A 13,868-nucleotide genomic window follows, 5' to 3' on the forward strand; every position below is an offset into this window, starting at 1 on the left:
TCTTTCAGTGAGCTCGTGAGGTACCCAAATATCGAGCTTTATTGTGTAGAGAAAAGATTTTATTACAAGTTCATACATACTATAATTCGAAAAGACTTTTTCCCCGACCTAATATATGAAGGTATATTTGAGTTGAGTAAGTTCTACAGGTTATTAATTAAAATAACAATCGTATAACCTAGTATTTGAGTAGCATGAATAATTAGGATACAAAATTCACTTAAAAGAAAATTTTAAGATGTTTATGCTAAAAATTTTAACAGTGACACACACACACAGGTATGATTTTGCAAAAAATAAACAAAATTATTTATTTCCAGAGCCCCCTCGTCACTACGATCACCATGGCAATGAAGATTCTGACGAGGAATGGACATACGAACCACTTCCACCATACAATATTTATAGCATGTAACCTTTGTGCAAAACGCCATCTAGTGGCGCAGATCTGAAACTAGCAACATTCTCTACATTAGTCAATATAAATATTGTTATAGGTTGTTTTAGGATATATTTAATTAAGTTATAAAATAAATAAAAATAATTAAGTTAAAAACAGATCTTCATAATTGTAATTTGTTTTGCTATTAAGCTGTAATTATAAGCTTTTTTAATTTAATTTAATGATTATTAATTATATTGACTTTATATCCTAGTCAAAGTATTATGAGAGAAACATCATTTTCTAGGTTTATCTCTACAAATAAAAGTATGTCTTTTCTTTAACGGCTAAAATATTTAAATATTAATCAAATCGTCTACTGTTTACTGAACATGCTTTTTAAGGTGAGACATGCATTTTAATGTTAAAATACTGACATGCTATGTCACAAAATAATATAGTAGTTTCATTGCAAGCAATGCTGTTTCGGGCGAAATGTGGATGTTTCAAACACCTCTGCCTATGCCTTCGGATATAACAGACGTTATAAGTATATATGTGTGTTCGATTTCATTAGAAGATCGATTTTATTAAATAAATAAATATTATTGGACAGCTCACACACGGCCATTTGATTCCAAACTATACAGAGCTTGTTTTATGGTAACCAGATAACTGATAAACATACTTATATACTTCTAAATACATACTCAAATAGATAAATTGACAACCAGGCTCAGAACAAATACTCTTGCTCATCACACAAATATTTGTCTCAAGGCCTATATGGTGTTCTTATTCTTTATTTATAAGAATTAGAATTCTTTATTAAAATGACTAACAATAATTATTGCGAACTTTGTGTTATTGCATTGTCTGTAATACCTAAAGTTTATTTGTAAATAGTGTCATGGATTATCAACAAACAGGAAATGCCTATACAATTGTTATTTTAAATTAACTAACCGCGAAAACCCCGAGTTATCAATAATATTTAATAATAAATATAACTACCCATTGTTTTAATTTTATTGTTATAAAAGAACTCCATTTTCCTTTATTAATGCTAAACGGGAGTTAAACGTTATGAAAAAAAATGGCATTCGCGCGCATTTTTTTTTGTTTAACTTTGTGACAACCCTCGTTTTATGCCTAATTTCGCCAATAACACAAAATTAAATTAAATAATCAAAAAATATTTTTAAGTCGTATTTTTTCCACTGCCAAGCAACGATGTCAACTTGTACAAGAAATATTAAACTAAATAATAAATAGTAAGTAAGTTGCTAAGCGATTAAACCCATTAAATAAATAAAAAAAAGAAAATTAAATGTCTAAAAATCCTTCGCGCTACATTTTAGATTTTTAAAATGTGACAAGGGACTGTTTGAGAAACAACTTGTGCTCCGTAATTTTGTCCTTACATTTAAAAAAGTACAATATAATTCTGAGAACAAATAAATAATTAATGTGTTTTTCGTAAGTAATCTGTAGAGAATAAAGTCGGCTACTGTAGGATACCTGATACAAATTTTGTTCCAGAATTGTGTTCAAAAAGTAAGTGAATATTTTTTATTTGAAACTCAATTTTTTCTTTAGACTTTTCGAATTAAATTTGTATTTCGCATTCAGGATTTGCCCAGGTAACTGGGTTGTGGAGGTCCGGTAGGCAGTCGCTCCATAAAAAAATGCTGGTATTCATCTGCATCTGGTGAGGCTGAAAGCCGACTCCAATATAGTTGGAAGAAAGGCTAGGTTGATGATGATGACGTATACACTGTGTCTGTACTGTCTAGTGAGCGTATCATGGCAAAATAAAGATGCTACAGTTAACGGTATCAAAAACCAATTAATTTTGTAATTTAGTATACAATTATATTGTAAATATTTTAGTGATAATAAAATTGCGGTTGTAAATGCTTTCTCGGATTAAAATAAAAACACGTAGAATATTTTATAGAATTTATTTACAAAAACCTTATTAATTTAATATATTTACATCTTGTCAACGAAAATCAGTCAGGCCGGTTTCGACGTTGACTGAATTACGTTTACTAATTATAACAATATAAATAAACTACTCTATATTTTAGTTGTAAAAGAAAAAAACTTTTTTAAAATATATCTTTAAAGCAGGGTTTGTTATTATTAAAATCATTTCAATGACAATTTTGTACTCCTTAATTTACTTGACATTTAAATCACCGCAAGAAATAAAAGTATAGATTTTTGTCATTAAAATAAATGTAAACAAAATTATAACGATAAGTTTTATATGACTTATGCGACATTACTATAACAAATTAATAAAAATACTAATTTCCACTTTGGACTCGAGGCCTACCTCCCACCCTTAATCCAGGAGCAGAGCCATCATTGCCCAGCAGTGGGACAGTAATAAATTAACCCTCTTATTCATAAATATATATGAAGTTATGACAGTTTATAAAGAGTTTTGTTTCTTTCACTCCTTAGCGAAATGAAAAAGAGAAAACATATTGTAGTAGCTTTTAACTAAAATAAGTTTACAATATGTTTATGAATAAGAGGTAAAATGTATTATTTATTTTACAAAACATTTATTTCATATCTTCCTCAGTAAGAGGTACTTTCTTAGTATCTTGTACAATTTCATCAATTCGGTGTAAGTCTTTCAGTGACAGTTGCCCGGACCCTCTCTCCATGGGTTTAGGCTGAGACGGGTCTGGTTTCCAGCCTAGGAAGTTTATTATCTGGTATGTGGCTGGTACTCCTCGCATACCACGGTCTGGCATGTCCTGAAAGAAAAATATAAGAATAAAATATATTTTCATGTTTCAGATTTTTGTCGAAGGCGTGGTAATTTATTTTAAGGATCAAAGGTATATGTTTATCTAAATTGTAAACTATTTGTGTACTTGTAACCGGCGGTCCTGAATGATAAGATGTATAGATGTGAATGAAGCAAGGGAAGTTTGTAAGGTTCGTAACAATTGACGTTCTCTGATCTCTGCCTACCCCTATGAGAAGGCGTGATTTTATTGTATGTTTGTAGTGTACACTTTGTTCATAACAAATTCTATCTAAATTTGATCAGTAGTTTCTGCTAAGCAGAGTAACAAATATTTATACACTGGCTGATCTGCGAAGCAAAGATCGTATGTAAAATTAAAAATGGCCAGCCTTGGATTGTTTTTTAAAGATGCCCATATTTCTTGCCTTCAAATATCTCTATGCGAAATTTCATCGCGATCAGTTTAGTAGTATAACCGTGAAACCAGCACAGAAAAACACAAACCTTCCCATACATATCATCATATATAGCAGCGGCTGCAAACTGCACATCTTTCTGTAATCGTAGCGGTCTATTGTGTGCCGCGTTAGACTCGCCGAGCGCTCGCACGTCCCTCATCACCTCCCAGAGCGATGGGTACCACACCGTAATGCTGTCTACATCCACTGTTTGAAGTGTGAAGCCACTCCTGAAATAAAAAAATAAGATTTAAGTGTTTTTGTCACTTGTTAAAACGGTGAAGAAAAACATTGTGATGCAACCTTGCAAGTTTGAGAGCTCTTTTTATATTAGTATCTTTATATTATTTTTAGTTTTTTATAGCTGCGCAAGAATCATCATCAAAATTAAATATTTAAAAGCGCGCCATTGATTTTATTTTACTACCCACAATTTTGACATTTAAGTATTTACTAAAAAAAGTCTCACAGAAACCTACTCGAACTGTGCCTTGTGTTAAAAAAGTGTCGACGAAAAATTAAGTTTTTCCGGGAGGAGACCCTTGACCAGCAGTGCTGCAGTGTCTCAGTCAAAGGTAAAAATCTAAATATATTATAACTTATATTATAACTCCAAGATGACTGACTGACATAGTGATCTATCAACGCACAGCCCAAACCACTTGACGGATCGGGCTGAAATTTAGCATGCAGGTAGATGTTAAGACTTAGGCATCCGCTAAGAAAGAACTTCGATCAATTCTACCCCTTAGGAGATAAAATAGGGGATGGAAGTTCTGTTTTAAGTCGCACGCAGACGGCAAAAGCTCTCTCTCTCTTCCATGCTATGAATCTCTTACAGTAGTGGGGTCAGCCTTCCTGATCTTTCTCCTCCACTTCGCTCTATCCTGGACATTGTCATCGGAAACCTCACAATCACTCATCTTTTTGCACTACAGTTTCCCATCTAGTTTTGGCCGTCCTCTGGATCTAAACATGTATCCGTCCCGCAGATGGCAAAAACTAGTAAACTTTTTTTACTAACGCAGTAAGTAATCCGCCCACATCGCGAACATGCGTGAACGGTGATATGTGTGGCGCTACGCCTCCACTTCGCTCTCCTTCCGCTAGTTGTAACGCTTGTCGTAACTCCATCAGCGTATCGCCACCGAACACACATGCCATGAACACCTGCAAACAAGAAAAGTAATATATAAGAATACTAAAGGCAGCCCGCCACTTGGTCCGCGTGGAAACCCTTCCCGTGTAAAACCCGATCGCGCGGAAACTCCAAGATAAAAAGTCTATGTGTTATTCTGGGTCTTCAGCTATCTACATACCAAATTTTATTGTAATCGGTTCGGTAGTATTCGCGTGATGGAGTAACAAATATTCACGAACTTTCACATTTATAATATTAGTAGGATAACTTCTTTTTCGTATGGTTAGTGGTCAACCTAGTGTCAAAGTTGTTCACGCCGCCTGAAGGCCTTTGACGTGGTTTATCGACTGTTATCTTAATTGACAACAACCGGGACTAGGACAAAAAAAACCTGTAAATATTTCAAGAAATTTATTGATTACTCACCCCATCAGGTTTTAAACATCTCATGACGTTATCAAAACAGCCAGGGAGGTCGTTTACCCAGTGCAGGACTAATGATGACACTACCAAGTCCACACTGTTGTCTGGAAACTAAAGAAAAACCAATGAGAAGTACCTTTAAAACCTTAGGTTCGAAAGTGTATTTGGTTCTAAAGCAATTCAATGAAGTAGCAAACAATGCGGTCAGCCAGTTAGTCCATGAATATGATCTTTGTAAAGCCCTGTATTTATGGTAAACATAACAAAATTGAATCAACATGTTGCAGAGTTACTGTCAACACTGTTACAGAGTTGATAACAGCATGTAAAAACAAAGTTTTCAGGCAATATTCTCACTGTTGATCAACAACATTGAACAACTGTTGCTAAACAAGTTTACCATGAATATAGGGCTTAACTTGAGGGAAAAGTTGGGCAACAAATAATGCAGGTGTACCTTAGAATAAGTGTGACATTTTTTTTAATTAAGTAAAAGGAAACCTACATCAATATTCTCTTCATCCATGATCCTCTTCTCAAACTGCACTCCATCACCGACTATGGCTTTATCTAAGTGAGTTTGTGATGTGTCACATAGTGTCACCTTCTCCACACTGTCAGGTAGGAAGTGACGGGAGACATAGCCTCGGCATGCACCTGAAATGAGGATTAAAGTGGATAACTAAAAAGAGAAGTATCTTGGTGGAAAGTCAGTAGTGTATCTGTGACTAGTAATTAGGTCTTAGGTTTGATTCCTGGTGAAGTGCTATTGGTATTTATAATTTATATCAGAATATTTCTTTATAGCAGCCTGATTTGGTATCTGACTATAGGCTTGCATCACAGGGGTGATGTGTTTATCATTATTCATTAAAATTAGTCAAACAATGGTCCCTATTCTAACAATTCAAAACAATAGAATAGCTCTTGATAATAGTCAATGAACAGTGATTTAATTTTTCCCACTTACCAAGCTCTACAGCATTTTTAAAAGTCCTTTTGATGTCAAACACACGATCAGCAGTTCGCCAACCAACCTCTTCCTTTATATACTCCGCTAAGTGATAATCGTCTCTCTGAGCACTTCTCTCTCTTTGTAAAGCCTTAGATTTCCTATCAAATATGTTCATAGTCCTATAAACAGAGCTAGCTGTCTTCTGTTTTGCGTTAGAAGCATAATTTCTAAATAAATTATTACGTAAATATTTTGGTTGATTTTTGACTATGTGAAGCCTGGAAAGGTATTGTATTAGCTGCGTTTGAGACATTTTTACCGTATTACTCTTTTTCTAGTGATAAAATTAGTTATAAACACATTTTTGAGGTATTTCGTTTATCTCGTTTAGGTTATGTTTTCAATTCCTATTTGACATCTCACTTTGATAAACTTTGATTAGAAATTGGAACTCGATATTTTAACATTTTCTGATTTTCAATTTATTTAATGAAACACTGGAAGTAAAATAACTTAAATATACCATTTGATATGAGCTTTGTATACTCTTATTTATAATTCACTATTATATAATTAAATTTTTACGACTTGAACGTTAACTTGGCTAACATTCCACTTCCGAACTTTATGTAAAAACGTCATCGACGTCAATGTCAGCTGTTTTGAATTGAACACTTCAAAGATTTGTTTTTCTGTAATACTGTCTTTACATTGTTATTGTAAACTAATTTACTTTATTAAAGTGGACTTCTAGACATATAATATATAGTGCTTAATATAATTTCTTAAGGTAAGTACTTCAAAATTAAATAATATGCAGTTACCGCGTACCGCTTACATAACCTTAAAATGTTTACATTGTTGATAAACTTATAGCTAACTGATTAGATTAGCTTTATAATGAATAGGTAATTTATAAAATATTATTTTAACTAACAAAATTAACAAAAATGATTAAATATAGCTACCAAAACCTGTGAATATAAAAACAAAACCAAAGTTTTTTGGATAATCTTTAGACGAAGCAAACAGAGGCTTCTTATCTTAGCTACCGTAAAACGGGGTGAATAGAAACAATTTTCAACTTTGTCCTAAAAATTTGTAGCGAATAACTTGTTATTTTTATTGTCAGGTTGTTTTATATCATGTCCGGCGCCATGAAGAAAGAGTTAAAACCATATTTGTCCAAAAATATGCATAGTTTTACGATATTTCATTAAAAAAATGGTCAATTTCTATTCACCCAGCGATAGGGGTGAATCGAAACGACCAAAGGGGTGAATGGAAAAATTGTGTTTTAAAACGTTTTTTCAGTTAACAATATTGTATCTTTATAGATAAATATACACCTAAAGAGATAAACACTCCAAACAACTCATTAGAAAAGAAATTCCACTTTAAATCCAAAGTTTTGAAAAAAATGTATGGACCATTAAGGCATTCGAGGACGGTTGACTTTGAAGCAATTTTTTGGGTATAAATATCAATTTAAACATTTAAACAATTATGACACCGCAGAGAAGTAATATCGACGTGTAATCATTTCAAATTTGAACAAAATTCTTAAACGAGGAGTACTCAAACATTGGGCTTGAAAACTTTCCTGATTTTTTTTCTATTCACCCCGCGAATTCTATTCACCCTGTTTTACGGTACTACTTATCGTCTGTAGACTTTTAACAACTGCATACCTACTTATTATTCCAAAAATAGTTTGTTGAAACTTATTTTTTGTTAAGAAAGTAATTATAGGACTTAAACTCGTTCTGTTCAACTATTATTTAATTATTTTATGCTAGGTCTTATTCTCGCAAGAACTTACTACAGTAATTTTAAAATTTTCAGATGTGGCCGATATTAATGCAATTTTTAAGGACTAATGCTCCTTACCTTACATTACCTGTAGCTGCTGTCGTTGGTGTCATAGGTTACAATATAGAAGGCCTTATCTCAGATAGATATACACCTTATACTCGTAAGTACTTTTATGTATAATTATTTCAATATACTGTATAGTGCAGTAGTATTGAATAGGTTTCAGGGGCCGAAACAGGTCAGTAAAGTCAGTAAAAGTCAGTATTTTTAGACCTGGTCAGTAAAAGTCAGTATTTTAGAAAATCGGTCAGTATTGTCAGTATTTTTCCAAACTCACACACGTTTTTTTTTGGTTTTCCTTTGCTGTTGGCCAATCTTACATTCTCGATTTGCCCAGTAATCATATCAGAGGGCTGCTTTGGATGCTCGATATTATGTTGATGATCTGCGTAATATATATGTTACTGTAAAAGCCCGAACAGTGGTAAATCCTAAGATTTTAAGGTAAAACCTAAGATTTACCAACTCTCAATGGTAAAAGTCCGAACAAGCCGGAGTTTAAAAACTGTAACATATACAGTATATACAAAACTCCTTCTTCATAACTATGTAAGGGTATAATTATATACCGTAACATAGTTATAAAGAAGGAGTTTTGGGCAAAGCGACATGGGTAAGTTAGGTTAGAAGGCTGAGGTGGGAGCTTCGCTTCGCTCGCTCCCACCTTAGCCTTTGTCGTTATTTTTTTTTTAAACCACCCAGCAGGAATGCAATGCAATGTAGGAAAGCACCCCGCGAAGCGGGGCTCCGGCGACATCTCGACATCATCAAGTGAATAGAGGTAAAAGTTCGAAATAAAAGAATTGTTCGGACTTTTACCATTGAGAGTTGGCAAATCTTAGGTTATACTGGAAAATCTTAGGATTTACCACAGTTCGGGCTTTTACAGTAACATATACATGTATTGAAGCATGAAGTCATGTGACTTCAATAGAACAGCAAATTAAAATTTACTATTTTTTGAAATCAATATTTTTGAAGTGAAAATTCTTTAGCGCCGTTGCGCACTTTTGCGAAACTTCGTAAGACCTGATTGAAAACTCGTAAGACCTGATTGAAAATTCGTAAGACCTGATTGAAAACTCGTAAGACCTGATTGAAAATTCGTAAGACCTGATTGAAAACTCGTAAGACCTGATTGAAAACTCGTAAGACCTGATTGAAAACTCGTAAGACCTGATTGAAAACTCGTAAGACCTGATTGAAAACTCGTAAGACCTGATTGAAAACTTTATTAACAAAGCTTTTTAACACACTAAAAAGGCGATGCTGGTTGACTACGGGGATGGTGGAGACCAATAGCCGAAAATAAGCTTTTTAACAGTCTTAAAAAAAGGATTTTGACTTCTCAATTCGACTGTATTTTTTGTTATTTCATACCATTCACCTGAAAAACGGTTTAGAAATGGTCTGTATTTGGTCAGTATTTTTGAATTTTTGGTCAGTAAAATCAGTATTTTCGACCTCGGAACTTGTTTCGGCCCCTGAGGTTTGTATCCTGGGTTGTGCTAGAACAAAAGTTGGTCCTGAGTTTCCACTCACAAAATCCTTAGTTTTCAGTAATCATATGAGATTATTGTCAGAAAATATACAGCTGAAATATTGATAACATACCTACATCTAATTTTCAATTATTGATGAACTAATGACACTGTTGTGCAATTGCTTTTTCATATATTATAAAACCTATGACTATGGCTAGTACAACCTGCGCTATCTAAAGCTATCTAAAGTAAAATTGTAATTAAATAAATTGAAAATTGTGTTATCTCTAAATAAATTAAATACAGGATCCAATTGACACCTAAAGTACTGGATTTATGGAAAAGGGCCTTAAAAAATCCATTTATAATAAGTTTTTTAGAGACTCTATGTATAAAATTCCCCTTTTATCTTCCTTCAGAGCCAGTCCAAGATCAGAGATTAGAGCGCTTAACGGATGAAGAGGTACTTAAAGACCCAACCAATGTGCAAAAGCTGAAATACAAGGAAAATGTCCTCGGCAAGAATGTCTCACCTTCATTACAGAAAAACTAGTCATTACTTAGTTATTATTTAGTATATAGCTTTATGTTTTGAATTAAACTATTTTTACAATTTATTTAATGATGTTGTTGAAAGAATTAATTTAAGATATGTTTAATAAATAGTAAATGTGGTTTAATTCGATTTTTGTTTTATTGAAACAAGTAAAATACAGAACAAATATATATTTATGTATGTTGTGCTTTCACAAAATATATTTATAAGTTAGCATATTTTTTATAATGTTCGTCATCCATATACTACTTACTCTAAATGTTGAACTATAAATTTACATAATATATTCAAACTCAAATTGCACGTAGATTTGTTAAATTAAATAATACAATCATAATTTAATTTTGATCTTTCCACATTTTTCGGAAACGGTAGAACTGTCAATAGTTAGGCCCGTGGCATTTTGCTCCAAGAAAATAATAGTCAATAATTTCCTTGATCTAAGAATATCGCTTTCTAATAAAGATCGCTTTTCCTATATATATTTTAAACTTTAAGATTATGAAATTTGCTTCCCTGTGCATTTGACAATCAAGCCACTTAAGCATTTTACCTACTCCACGTAATGCTAGAATCCAATTTTGTACTTAAAAATGTTTCTCTATCAAATCTATTAGGCACAATTCACACAAAGAAGGCAATGGCATGGCGAGCCCTTTCAGTGTAAAATTTTAAATTTTAAACTTCATGAACATAATTTAAAGACCAAAATCGTTTGAGAAAGTCTAGGTGAATGTCACTGACGGCCACTGCCGTCCCAGTGTGAATTGAGCCTAAAGATTTTTATTTAGTCCTTTTAATATCTTTGAGATATGTAGTCCAGGTACTAATTACTTAAATAGAGCTTAAATAAACCTAGTCGTTTACTTAAAATCGCCATGACAGTTTGCTTGTGCTGCCATCTACAAATCTGTGTGTATTTTAGATTGCAATTGTTTAAAAGCAAATCGATATTTTTACCCTCTTATTCAAAAAACATGAAGTTATGAAAGGCTTATAAGGAGTTTTGTTTATTTCACTCCTTAGCGAAATAAAAAAGAGAAAACATATTAAAGTAGTATTTAATTAAAATAGGTTTATAGTGTGTTTATGAATAAGAGGGTTAGATTTTATCTTACTAGTTTTTCGCGCGAACAAAAAGTGTCCTTTTTATGTAAAACTTCGGGTGCCATGAGCGTCTCAAAGTTTGAATTAGTCTTTAGCTACAATCCAATATTGTTATAAGTTGTACGTTTAGATTTACATTGTTAAATAAAATGCTTCAGAAAATATTGTGTATTATTTAATGTTGTATCTACATTAAATTAATTATTTTAAACTATTCTTTCTTCTTCTGATCTTGTATTACCTGGTCAAATATCTTGTAAATCGTTATCGCGTTGAGATTGTGCTTTATTAGATTGCGTCTGCTTCTAGATATAGCGAGTAACGACTGCGCAGAGGACAGGAGGAAATAGGTGACCCAGTTGCGGCCATCGATCCTTTTGTGACCATTTGGAACTTCAACTTACTGAACTAAGGTAAGGACACCATACTATAATGGTTAGTGGTCAACCTAGTGACAGTTGTTCAAGCCGTTCGAAGGCATATGACATGGTTTAACGATTTTATCATAATTAGACATCCAAGACCGACTTTTTGCGTGTCTTTCGAAGCATGGAGACGCTCTGTTCAGATACCACTATGCGGTCACCCATCTATAGGATGTCCGCGCTATAAATGCTTAACCTACTTATCGTTTACTTACCGGTGAGCGCAACTGGCTATAAGCGCTCGCGAATAGTGTTATATAGACATATTAATACTGAAGGAATGTATTTAGGAGAAAAATCAAACCCAAAAATAATCTCTACGATAGACCACAATCATTTATTCTTTGTTTCACTTAAACGTAACAATAATTGGAATTCTCTTAACAAAATATTTACAAAATCATATACATATAATATAAAACTTTTATAAAGTATAATACATCTATTTATGTACATCGTTTTAACAAAAACAGGCAAGATCACAATAAGGAAAAACGACTAAATTTTGATTTTCAAGGCGCCACTGTAACATATGGTTATAACTTTTAAACTCTCGCGTTGCATGTTTAATGTATAATAGAATAAGGGAATTAACGCGAACACGCATTTTACCTTAAAATGCCAAACGTTTCGTCGCAGTCAGCCTGTGACCACGGCGAGTGCAACCTGCGTCGAAACGTTAGGCATTATTATTAAAATGCGTGTTCACGTTAATTCCCGTATCCTATTATATATTCATATGGTTGGTTAATCTAGTGTCAAAGTTGTTCAATCTACCCACAGGATCTTAACATGACTAATGCCCGGTTTCTGAGGTACATTTAGTGGTAGTTTATCTATTCAATAGCGTTTTTTTATGAGTTTAAACGCGATTGAATAGATAAACTACCACTAAATGTACCTCAGAAACCGACTTACTCCTTAACTGATCGAATTCGATTTAATCAGGTACGAGATAATGTCAAATCGTACCCTTAGATTACAAACTAATGCATAATTGAAGTGCAGCCAAATAGATTTTTTGATTTATATTATTTTCACTTTAAACCAGTGCCCCCTGAAGCACATAGACGCTCAGTTCAAATGCAACTATGCGGTCACCCATCTATGGAATGTACCGCGTCAAGATTGCTTAACTCATTGATCGATTACCAACCTGTAAGCGCCTCATTTTTACATAAAAATGTCATATTCATATAATTTCCTTTAAAATACATATGTTGGTATATTTTTCTAGTTTCTTAACACAGTGGCGCCCTCTATATAACAACACTTATACGCTAAAGTCTAAAAATTTGACTAACCTTATATTAAAAAATCGTATTGACTCGACATATGTGTATAAAAATTCAAAGTTTGTAAAATCTAGATCTATTTTTATATTTCGTTGATGTCCCTATTTCATTATTTGTATAGAATCTACGCGTTTTTGCTCGAAAGAGTGCGTTTATGGAGATACGGTTTTATTGTCAACTAGGTGCGGCACGCGGTTTCGCTCTTGTTCAAAGTGTGCTTCCCTATTTCAGTCGCTGATTTTCGATAAATAAAAATTCTCTTCTTTCTTTATGTTTCCTTCTTTCTTCTTCTCTATGTACTTTCGAAATACATAGAGCCCTGCGCAATATAACGACAGACTTTCAACTTAACCACTAATGCGTAAGAAGGTTAAGACCCATTTAGCAATTTAATATTATGACAAAGATCTTGCTTTTCAATATCTTTTCCCGTAATCGTATTTCCATAACCTCGACTAAACCGCTTCGGCCGTGTATGATACCAGAGTTTGGTAACCAGTATCATACGAAGAAAAAATTATCGTTGTAGGATACTGGTATCCAAGTAATAGGGATTTTTCGTTTTATGTAACCGAGTATCAGCAAAGGAAAATATCAAAAAATTACAAGTGAATACTTAACATCTCCTCGTATGTACCTGATAAGCATGTCATGTGCATTGATATATTTTTGCGTTGCCTGTAGTCCAAAATGAGTAAAGAAATTGAATTTATCACTACGAAGAGAGGAGGAAGAGCACTAGTGATGGTCGCATGTACCACAGGAAAAAAACTTACTCAAACGAATCTACCTTTTAGCTTTGCCACAATATTAATTATATATGTACAGTGAGTGTTACTCTAAATTTTAAAAATGAAGTCGGAAAAATCTAAACTCATGAAGTATTTCCTTGTTTACTTGTATGTTTTCAATAAAGCGAGGGTTTACAATAAGCGTTGGTACAGAATGCGATCCGATTACTCGGATGAAAGAGGACAATAATATAACCAGAAGT

General features: G+C 33.2%; 3 protein-coding genes across 6 annotated transcripts in view; 2 read left to right on the forward strand and 1 right to left on the reverse strand.

Moving 5' to 3' along the window:
* The window catches only part of LOC142984762 (uncharacterized), a 36,166-nt gene extending 34,765 nt beyond the window's left edge, over positions 1-1,401 (forward strand). For all 4 annotated transcript variants that reach the window (XM_076132547.1, XM_076132548.1, XM_076132549.1 and 1 more), the window contains one exon: positions 321-1,401. In XM_076132547.1, coding sequence (XP_075988662.1) covers positions 321-415 — 95 coding nt within the window. In that variant the 3' untranslated portion in view covers positions 416-1,401. The remainder of the gene's footprint in view (positions 1-320) is intronic.
* A 930-nt stretch (positions 1,402-2,331) lies between these two features.
* Positions 2,332-6,552, reverse strand: LOC142984763 (arginine-hydroxylase NDUFAF5, mitochondrial). Its single transcript, XM_076132551.1, has 6 exons — positions 6,148-6,552; positions 5,683-5,834; positions 5,181-5,288; positions 4,638-4,783; positions 3,660-3,843; positions 2,332-3,159 (listed from the first exon to the last, which is right to left on the reverse strand). The coding sequence occupies exons 1-6, from the start codon at positions 6,443-6,445 to the stop codon at positions 2,962-2,964; spliced, it is 1,086 nt and encodes a 361-aa protein (XP_075988666.1). The 5' UTR covers positions 6,446-6,552; the 3' UTR covers positions 2,332-2,961.
* A 226-nt stretch (positions 6,553-6,778) lies between these two features.
* LOC142984822 (small integral membrane protein 12-A) lies at positions 6,779-11,304 on the forward strand. The gene is made up of 3 exons (XM_076132662.1): positions 6,779-6,922; positions 7,978-8,107; positions 9,911-11,304. The coding sequence occupies exons 2-3, from the start codon at positions 7,978-7,980 to the stop codon at positions 10,042-10,044; spliced, it is 264 nt and encodes an 87-aa protein (XP_075988777.1). The 5' UTR covers positions 6,779-6,922; the 3' UTR covers positions 10,045-11,304.
* The last annotated feature ends 2,564 nt before the right edge of the window (positions 11,305-13,868 follow it).

Source organism: Anticarsia gemmatalis, chromosome 28, assembly GCF_050436995.1.
Source record: "Anticarsia gemmatalis isolate Benzon Research Colony breed Stoneville strain chromosome 28, ilAntGemm2 primary, whole genome shotgun sequence".
NCBI lineage: Eukaryota > Metazoa > Arthropoda > Insecta > Lepidoptera > Erebidae > Anticarsia > Anticarsia gemmatalis.

Excerpts from the sequence above, each read along its gene's own strand:
- LOC142984763 (XM_076132551.1), bottom strand. The coding sequence starts at position 6,445 with ATGTCTCAAACGCAGCTAATACAATACCTTTCCAGGCTTCACATAGTC. Across the intron at positions 4,784-5,180 it reads GATGTTTAAAACCTGATGGG|GTGTTCATGGCATGTGTGTT; the intron begins GTGAGTAATCAA and ends TCTTGTTTGCAG. Across the intron at positions 3,160-3,659 it reads ATGATGATATGTATGGGAAG|GACATGCCAGACCGTGGTAT; the intron begins GTTTGTGTTTTT and ends TTTTTCTTTCAG.
- LOC142984822 (XM_076132662.1), top strand. The coding sequence starts at position 7,978 with ATGTGGCCGATATTAATGCAATTTTTAAGGACTAATGCTCCTTACCTT. Across the intron at positions 8,108-9,910 it reads TAGATATACACCTTATACTC|AGCCAGTCCAAGATCAGAGA; the intron begins GTAAGTACTTTT and ends ATCTTCCTTCAG.